The following is an 8805-nucleotide window of genomic DNA, read 5'->3' as shown; positions in this document are numbered from 1 at the left end:
GCAAACTACAGAGCCCATGCACTCTGGAGCCCGCGCACCACAACTAGAGAGAAGCCCACGAGCCGCAACCAAGAGTCTGCGTCCTGTAAGAAAAGATCCCGCGTACCGCAACTAAGACCAGACGCAGACAAAAAAATAAGGAAACTAAATATATTAAATAAATATATAAAAAAAAGAATGAAATAATGCCATTTGCAGCAACACGGATGGACCTAGAGGTTATTATACTAAGTGAAGTAAGACAGAGAAAGACAAATATCATATGATATTGCTTATATGTGTAATCTAAAAACGTTTTAAAAAAGATACAAATGAACTTATATACCACAAAGAAATAGACCCACAGACATAGAAAACAAACTTATGGTTACCAAAGTGGGGGGGATAAATTGAGAGTTTGGGATTAACAGATACATACTACTATATATAAAATAGATATATAGATATATACTATATATAAAATAGATGACCAACAGGGACCTACTGTATAGCACACGGAACTGTACTCAATATTTTGTAATAACCTATAAGGGAAAAGAATCTGAAAAAAAATAGATATATATGTATAACCAAGTCACTTTGCTGTACACCTGAAACTAACACAACATTGTAAATCAACTATACTTCAATAAAAACACACAAAGTAGTTTAAAATAAAAACCTCACAAAGAAATAACCATTTGAGATTATATGTTTATCATCTGTAAGCAATGTGAGAATGAGGACCATAGCCATATTATTCACCACAAACCCTAGAAACCACAAAAAGGAGTTTAAAAAAAAAAAAAAAAGCTACTGTATAAAGATGAGAAGGGAAGTATCTGGTACTCATATCTCAGTCTCCCAGCAGAACAGTTGCATTTTCTCAGAACAGCACATTCAGAGTTAAACCTCACAAGTTTACAAACTCTTTACAGTTTTCATGTCCTTCAGAACACATAACAACAGCACACTTTGAGCACCTCGTACCCTGATCCAGTGGTAAGTGGTGATGTTTCCTAGCAGGCTCTGGCCTGGGAGTCGGGAAGAAGGAGTCGGGAAGAATAGGTCTTAAGCTCAGTTGGGGCACTACCCGGCTGTGTGACTGACATGGCATAAGATAACCCCTCTGGGTCTCAGTGTCTTCTACTGCATGAGTCTTTGGACTAAATCAGGCGTCTGCAAGCTCACTAGCCTACTGTTTCCATACAGCCCAAGAGCAAAGAATGATTTTTACATTTTTAAATGGTTGAAAAACTTCATGACACGTGAAAATTACATAAAACTTACATAAAATTCAAATTTCAGTGTCCCTAAATAAAATTTTATTGAAACACCACCACTCTCTTACATACTGTCTTTGGCTGCGACCACAGTACTCAGTACAGTATAGCACCCGAATACTTATACTATTATAAGTATACTCACACTTACTATAGCCACAAGACATAATACTATTACTCGGATACTCCAGTTCTAAGAACGATTATGAGTCACCCAGAAGGAAGCCCAGCCGCATGGAATCCGCATACACAGCACGACCTGTAGTAACCCAGGCCCCTAAGGGTGGAGGGCCCCGAGAGCCCCTTGTGCAGACACCTGCCAGCATCAGGAAGCTCTATCCGGCCCAGGTCCGCCTCCTCGGGGCGGTGGGGCAGTCAAAGCTTGCAGTTTGGAGCCAACGGCCCGCGGGGGAGCCGGGGACTCGGGACAAGCGGCTGCACGTCCTCTCGGCCTCAGTTTCCACACGTGAGGGGCGCTCACCGCGCAGCGCCGCCGTGAAGGTGAAGTAGAAGGACGCGAGGCGGTGGTCAGCGCGGGGCCCGGCACCGCAGCCACAGACCGGACGGCGGCTCCCGCTGCGGCCACTGTGATCCCTGCCCCCACGCGGAGCCCCTCTCAGCCCCCCGGGACGAGCAGGAGCCGACTAGAGGCCCGCGCGGCAGCGGGGCCCAGCCGGGCCGCTCCGGGTCCCGGCTTCGCTTTCCCCACGAGGAGCCCCGGACGCTGCCACCGCCGCCCCTCAAACCCTCGCCCCCGGCAGGGCAGAGCCGCGCCCCCACCCGGGACTGCCCCAAACCCGCTGCCACCGAACTCACCAGGCGTCTCCACGGCAACCGCCTGTCCGCCAGACCCCCGCGCCTGCCGGCTGCGCGCCTCACAACAAGGCGCGCTCCCATTGGCTCCGGAGCCGGCTCCACCAGCCAGTCGGCAAGCGCTCACGCGCCGCCCCGCGGAGCTGGCGCGCGAGGCCCCTGCAGGTGCCCGGCGCAACCCTGCCCTTCGGCCGGAGCGCGGCTGGGGGCTCAGCGCCCGCTGCTGCCCGAATCCCGCCCGCTCCCTCCCCACCGCTTGTCGTACCCGGGAAGCACCGAGCTCGGGGCCTGGCCCGCAGCAGCTGCCAAGTGACGGCTGCACTACTGTTACAACCTGCGACAGGTGTTCTGAAGGCCGTGGAAACCTGGGACGCTTGGAGGGAACCGGGGCCGGAAGAGCATTCTCACATTACCTGGACCTCACCTCGTTCCGAAAAGGATTTGAAACCTAAAAGTCACAGATGCAAGCAACTACTGAAGCAAAAGAAAAAGGGGGAGGGGGAGCGGGGGATGAACGTACGGGGAGGAAGTGACAGAACAGAGCCGGAAGGAGGGCCCAGCGTTGACGGGTTTCTGACAAGGGCCTGGGACACAGGGGTAACGCTCTTGGGAGCTAAGCGTTTTAGGGAAGGGCTTCACACTGGTTGACATTCATAGCGGCTTGAGTCCAGCAAGAATGACTTAAAGAACGAATGTTATGGCTTTTTCTTTGACTTTATCTATAGACAGTAAAACCATGGTGAAGAACTCATAGACGGTTCAGTACAGTAAAGCTTTAATGATATGCTAGTAGATAAAAAAATAATTGAATCGCCAACCTTGATTTTTGAGAGGAGTATAAGGGGCAGGGTTGGGTTAAACAGCATAAACAGATGCTTTCAAACTTTCCTGGATGACTTGCAACCTTGTATGCAGTTCCCACAACTGAGTTGTATCTTGAAAGATGCTCTGGAGTGAAAGTTGAACAAAGATGGAAAGGGTGGTGCAAGCAGCAGGGAGCTAGCTGTGTGGCAAGGTTTTGAGTTGAGAAACACTGCTGGCCATGCAGGAGCCTCATGCAGCATGGTGTTATCAGGGGGTAAAACTCAGGGCCACAACGGGGAGAGGTAATGCCCATGTTGGGGGAGGGGCCAGTCCTCACAGCAAACAGATGACATCACTCACAATAGTGGGGATGAGAGATTGAAGCTGGGGAGACCAGATCTTACCTTATGGTCCTGGCAAGGGTTAGGCATGAATCCCTCCTTAGGCACTTCAACCATTCATTTGCATTCAACCCACAAACATTCCCTGAGCCCCTTTGGGAAGCAAGACATCCATGTTGGCAGAAGGAATGAGAGCAGAAACAGCTGGGACAGCGAGTCAGGGAAAGGAACTCCAAGCTATAGCTTTTAACAAGTCCTCAGCGGTGGTCAGGTAAACACAGCAGGCACAGGCACATTCTTTTGGAAACTAACTTATTAACCAGGTGGACTGCATAGACTGCAAATCTCAATTTGGTATTTCATTGGTGCACAGGATGATCAAAGCTTTAATTGTGCAGAGAAACATAGCACCCAGAGATGTAAACTCTGCATCCGGAAGGAAACTGAAAAGGTGACTTCCTTTGGGCTACCCCCACCCCACCTGTATATCCTCTGAAATGCAAAAGCATGGTATGTTCTTTAGATGGGGGTGCGGGATCCCATTCATTCCATTTCTAGAAGCAGATGTTGCATTTCTGGGTTTGCCATTTGGCATGAACCCGTGTCCCCTGCATCGGCAGGCGGACTCTCAACCACTGCGCCACCAGGGAAGCCCTGGGACATGGATTTTTACAAGGCGCACAGCTACACTGAATTCTCATCAAGATTCACTGGAGAAGGTGAAGTTTGGCAATGTCCACGGAAGGTCCCTAAAGCCCAGGCTGAGGACAGGAACATCTGGTCCGCAGAGTCTGCAGGAAGGCCCAGGCTGGACCAGCTGCCAGCTCCTCCCCACCAGCCTGAATATGGGCATCGGGAGCAGGGCCTCCAGGCTGAGCCCTCCACCCTGATTTGGGCAGCCGAGATACAAAACATGAATCAGAGGCCCTGAAGACAGGAACATCCCACCTCCCAGGTTCCCTAAAGTCCCCACCTCATAAACCAACCCTGCTGCCCAGGGTGGCCCAGAATGCCGGAGGAGGGTAAAGGGAAGTAGAGAAGTCATGTTTGAGAGACAACGCTCTTCATTTATTTGTCATAAGGATGGGGAAGAGGACTGTGAGGTCACAGGCCTGTCTGCAAGTGGGGGTGCCAGAAGCTGATATCCACCAGGCCCTCACTCTGCCAGGAGGCCTCTCTGGAAGGGGCTGCCAGCTCACAGATGCCCTGGATGCCCTCCACGCCAGTCATAAAAAGGTCATGACTGTCCCCTTCTTGCCGATCTGCCAGGGCTCCAAGGGGAGAAAGCGGATAATTATCCTTCAGGAGACAGAGAAAAAGATGTCATCAGCTCCTTGGCTAATGCCTCACATTCCAAGACCCCTAGCCAGGTACTCCCACCATGGGCTCTCAGGCCAGCCTGCCTTAGCCCACCAGGCATTTTGCAAGCCTGTCTCAACCCATTAATGCTCTCTGCCCAACCCCCGACAGGGCAGTGGGCATGTCAAGGTTGGGATGGTGACTGCACATCATCATCACCCACCAAGAACAGACTCTCAACATGGCGGCCTCTGTGGTCACTGTATACTCTGTCTGTGGGTTCACAGGGGAGCCCTGTCTTCCAAACTGCAGGCCCCATGGGGGCATGCGCAGTGCCCAAGCTGCCTGTTTTTGCAAAGCCTGGCTCAAGAAGGCCAGGCACAAGGTGATTCCCCCCACCACCCCTGTAATGTCTGTGGAGTGAGTGAGTGTGCCCCTCTCACAGAAGTGATAGGAAGTTCCTTGTGAAGAAACAGGATACCTGGGATAGCCTGGGACCAAGGAGGTATATGTGACAACCTGTTTTCCCATTTGTAAATAGGCATAACGGAGGTATCTACCTCATGGGGATGGCATGTCCACACGAGGGGTATGGAGAGGGGGACAAAACTTCTAAGGATCAAATGGGATCAGGCATGTGAGTTACCTGTGGAGTATCTGGCACATGGTAAATTACACATTACTTATGTTGTTAGAATTATTATCACTCCCCAGCTTGAGGACCAGGTCTGAGCACCCCCCAGAAGTAACCATTCTTCACCAGCCTTTCTGGGCCAATGAAGGCTCCATTCTGGAAGGTTCTTTCAAGCTTCTCATATACTTAGTTCCTTGTAGGCATGGACTTGGCTCAGGAATATTTTTCACCCAGGAAGAAACTTTAACCTTGCCACAGAGTCCCAGGTTTGGGAGCTGTAGGTGTTCTTGGGAATCGTTTAATCCATGCCTCTCTATTCAGAGAAGAGAAGGCTACAAACCAGAGATGGTTCACTTCCAGGTTTGTCTGGATCATCCAGCTGCATGGGACCCACAACCCAGGTCTCCAGACATTCAGGCCAATGCTCTTTCCACTACTCTGTGGCCCTCCCAGGAACCTTACCTGGGACCTAATTGGGCCATAGGCCCAAAGGTCACAGCCTCAGGACATACCCAGAATTCCTCGACCAGCTTGGAGACGCTCTAGAAAATTACACCTGTTTCCCCAAGATGTGGGGAAGCCTGAAGGCAGATGATAAATGGCCTTGGTTTTGTCAGGGTAACAACATCCTGCCCTACCAGGTGTCAAGGCAGGTGCAGTATAGTGCCATCCCATGCAGTACCCCCAGGGAGTGGTTAAAGGAGAGCGTTCCCACTTCACAGATGGAAACACTGAGGTCCTGGAGGCCACACCTTGCCCAGGTGTCACAGGGACCACTACAGAGCCAGGAATTCACTCAATTCCACTACCACTCTCAAGGTGGGCCCACCACCGGGGGGCGCAAGGGGCCCTGCGGCACCACATCCTTCTAGCGAAGGGTGGGGAATTAATTTTTTCCCCAACCTTAGGAAGGGCCTCAAGTCGGATCCCTGCCCCGTCTCGCAGCAGTCCCAAGAGGGTCCTCTCCCTGCCCCTACTCACCGGTCCTGGGCCAGGTCCAGCTCCTTGGTGAGAAACTCGAAGAGGCGGGCACTGTGGCCGCGGTTCTCCTCGGCCGTGCCCACCACACCGATGGAGGAGACGAGCAGCTGCGCGCCGGGCTCCGCCGAGCCGTTCATCGCCATGGCCAGGCCGGGCCGCACCGTCACGTTCACGCGCTGCGGTGACACGAAAGTTTCGCCTGAGGCCAGTGGAGGCCGGGATGGTGCTGAGGACCGGGGAGCGCGGAGTGGGAGAGCGCAGGCCCCGCGGGATCACGGCCGGGGGCACGGGCCGGGGTCCTTGGAGGTCACGTCGGGGTCATGGCTGGGCAAGGCGACAGGGAGCAGACGTGGCGGGTGGAGCCGCGGGGTCTTGGAGAGCGGGAGGTCAGACTTGACGGGAGGCGGGCGCGGAAGAGTCAGGGTCGCGGTGGGGAAGCCGAAGCGCGGACAGAGCCCGACCCCATCCGCCAACCTCCTCCCTCTTCGTGCTCCCCTGCCCATACTCACGTCCTCAGGCTTGCCCAGGATGGCGGCAGTGGCGGCGCAGAGCCGCTTCTCTAGTCCCGCGGGCACACGGCCGGCGGGCAAGTTCGTGTCCAGCTCAACGAACGGCATTTCTAGCGGGAAGGCGCGCGAAAGGTCGCCAGGGAGAAAGAAAGCACGGAATCCAGGTGGGTGATCTCCAGGGCAGGGCTGTGGGGAGCGGGGGGGGGGGCGCCGCGGAAACCCGCTCCTCATTGGCTGGGCAGGTACACAGCGCCCCCCGATTGGCTGCCTAGACTACACCCCCCGGCTTCGGCCGACAGTCTCCGCGTGCTACGGCGCTGATTTCCGGAAGTGCTGTAGCCCGTCCGGCTCCGAGTAACCCCACCCCCCAGGAGACATTGGCCGCTCCAGGCCCCGCCCACACGACAGGCCCCGCCCCCGCTCCAGCCACACTGGCCGAGGTTTCCGGTCTCCTGCAGCTTTCGGGCGCTGCTGCGGTCTTCTGCTTCTTAGCCAATATTTAGATGGAGGTCTGAACACCCCCCCCAAACACACACACCTGTAGAAGCCCTCCCCAGTCTCCACCCTAAAAACGTTACATCGTCACGGAGGCTTAAAATTATTTTTAAATGGGTTGCCTCCAAGTCAAGCAACTTCACGCTCCATGTGTGAATCTGCATTTCTCTTGATCAGGTCACCTGGTGATACATGTGGGCTCGAGTGGGGCTGGGCAGAGACCCTCGGGCTCCCTGCATCCCTACCTGGCCCCCAAAGACATCTACCTTTGTGGCCTCTTGTGCCTGTGCCAACCTTACCTCACGGTGAAGGACAGCCCACCGGGGGGGTGAGAGCCGCCAAGTCCCAGTAGAATTACCAGCAATGTTTACAGGACCCTATGTTTTTATAGGTGAAACAAAAGTTGTTATTTAAAATGTGGAAGTCGGACTTCCCTGGTGGTGCAGTGGTTTAGAATCCACCTGCCAATGCAGGGGACACAGGTTCGAGCCCTAGTCCGGGAAGATCCTACATGCCACGGAGCAACTAAGCCCGTGCACTCAACTACTGAGCCTGCGCTCTAGAGCCCATGAGCCACAACTACTGAAGCCCATGTGCCTACAGCCCATGCTCCGCAACAAGAGAAGCCACCACAATGAGAAGCCCGTGCACCACAACAAAGAGTAGCCCCCGCTCACCACAACTAGAGAAAGCCTGCGCACAGCAAGAAAGGACCAATGCGGCCAAATTAATTAATTAAAACGAAAAAACCGTGTAAGTCTGTTGAGGTAGCCAAACATGGTACTCTCATCTACGTTGTAAAGCTGTTTGAATTGTAAATGACAAAGATAATTGAAATTGTATGGGTGTATATGAACAATTTCAATTACACATCTAAAATTCTATTTAAGTGCACATATTAAAGGAGCCTCTATGGGAGGCAGGCAGGCTGAGGCTCTGTCTGTCCATGACCCTGTCTCCTTCCTTTATTAGATGATTCAGATATCAGAGGGTCTAGGACACAAGACAGGTAGATTGTGACCATCCTGAGGGACAGGTGACAAGTCTGGGACCCAGAGTGTAGCGTGGAGAAGACAGTGGCCGGGGTTTTGAGTAGGCATGGGAGAGCAAAGCCCCTCAGCAGCACCAGGAGGGCCAGGAACTAACCTGATACTTCCCTCCCTGCAAGGAGGTTCATGAACCAGCCCTGCACCCCACCTGTGGGAGACAGCGTCACCCCAGAGGGAGGAGACAGACCCAGGAGACTGAGATGATTCCTGATTGTGACTCTCTTTACCAAGTCAACTGTGACATGTGCCAGTCCAGGGGGCATGGAACCAGCTCCCTGCCAGGGCTGAGGGAGGGAAGCTTTGAAGAGGCTGAGGAGCCCAGAGGGGTCACCTGACTTGGCCTAGGGTGAGAAGTTGGAGGAATTCTCCCTGGAGAAGGACATGGTAACAAATGCCAAAAGACCAGGAAGAGCACCAGGCAGGAAAGGTGAGGGGGAGCCCGGTAAGCAGCAGAAATAGGCTGAGCCAAGGCCAGGAGGCCAAGGAGGAAGCTGGGAGTTGGTGCTGGGGTGGGGGGGTGGAGCCAGGAAAATGGTGGGCTACTGGGGGAAACCAGAGGGGGTGCCCTGGAGGGACGGGGGCAAGGCCTCAAATGTAAAGTTCAGTGACTCGTCCTTA

The 8805-nt window shown here is 53.5% G+C and overlaps 2 protein-coding genes across 6 annotated transcripts in view; both read right to left on the bottom strand.

Moving 5' to 3' along the window:
* Nucleotides 1-2140, bottom strand: part of CABIN1 (calcineurin binding protein 1) — a 98563-nt gene extending 96423 nt beyond the window's left edge. For all 5 annotated transcript variants that reach the window (XR_003005753.1, XR_003005754.1, XM_024763761.1 and 2 more), the window contains exon 1: nucleotides 2079-2140. The gene's annotated coding sequence lies outside the window, so the exon portion shown is untranslated. The remainder of the gene's footprint in view (nucleotides 1-2078) is intronic.
* Nucleotides 2141-4261: 2121 nt separating this feature from the next.
* On the bottom strand, nucleotides 4262-6889 carry LOC112412243 (D-dopachrome decarboxylase). The gene is made up of 3 exons (XM_024763842.1): nucleotides 6644-6889; nucleotides 6135-6310; nucleotides 4262-4519 (listed from the first exon to the last, which is right to left on the bottom strand). Exons 1-3 carry the CDS (start codon nucleotides 6872-6874, stop codon nucleotides 4447-4449), a joined length of 480 nt encoding a protein of 159 aa, XP_024619610.1. The 5' UTR covers nucleotides 6875-6889; the 3' UTR covers nucleotides 4262-4446.
* Between the last annotated feature and the right edge of the window lie 1916 nt (nucleotides 6890-8805).

The sequence above is a fragment of the Neophocaena asiaeorientalis genome, unplaced genomic scaffold (genome assembly GCF_003031525.2).
Source record: "Neophocaena asiaeorientalis asiaeorientalis breed wild unplaced genomic scaffold, Neophocaena_asiaeorientalis_V1.1 scaffold110, whole genome shotgun sequence".
NCBI classification, from domain to species: Eukaryota; Metazoa; Chordata; class Mammalia; order Artiodactyla; family Phocoenidae; genus Neophocaena; species Neophocaena asiaeorientalis.
Note: the sequence above shows the minus strand (reverse complement) of the source record. Positions and strands in the feature narration are given on the sequence as shown.

Excerpts from the sequence above, each read along its gene's own strand:
- LOC112412243 (XM_024763842.1), bottom strand. The coding sequence starts at position 6,874 with ATGAGGAGCGGGTTTCCGCGGCGCCCCCCCCCCCGCTCCCCACAGCCC. Across the intron at positions 6,311-6,643 it reads TCCTGGGCAAGCCTGAGGAC|CGCGTGAACGTGACGGTGCG; the intron begins GTGAGTATGGGC and ends GTGTCACCGCAG. Across the intron at positions 4,520-6,134 it reads CTGGACCTGGCCCAGGACCG|GATAATTATCCGCTTTCTCC; the intron begins GTGAGTAGGGGC and ends TGTCTCCTGAAG.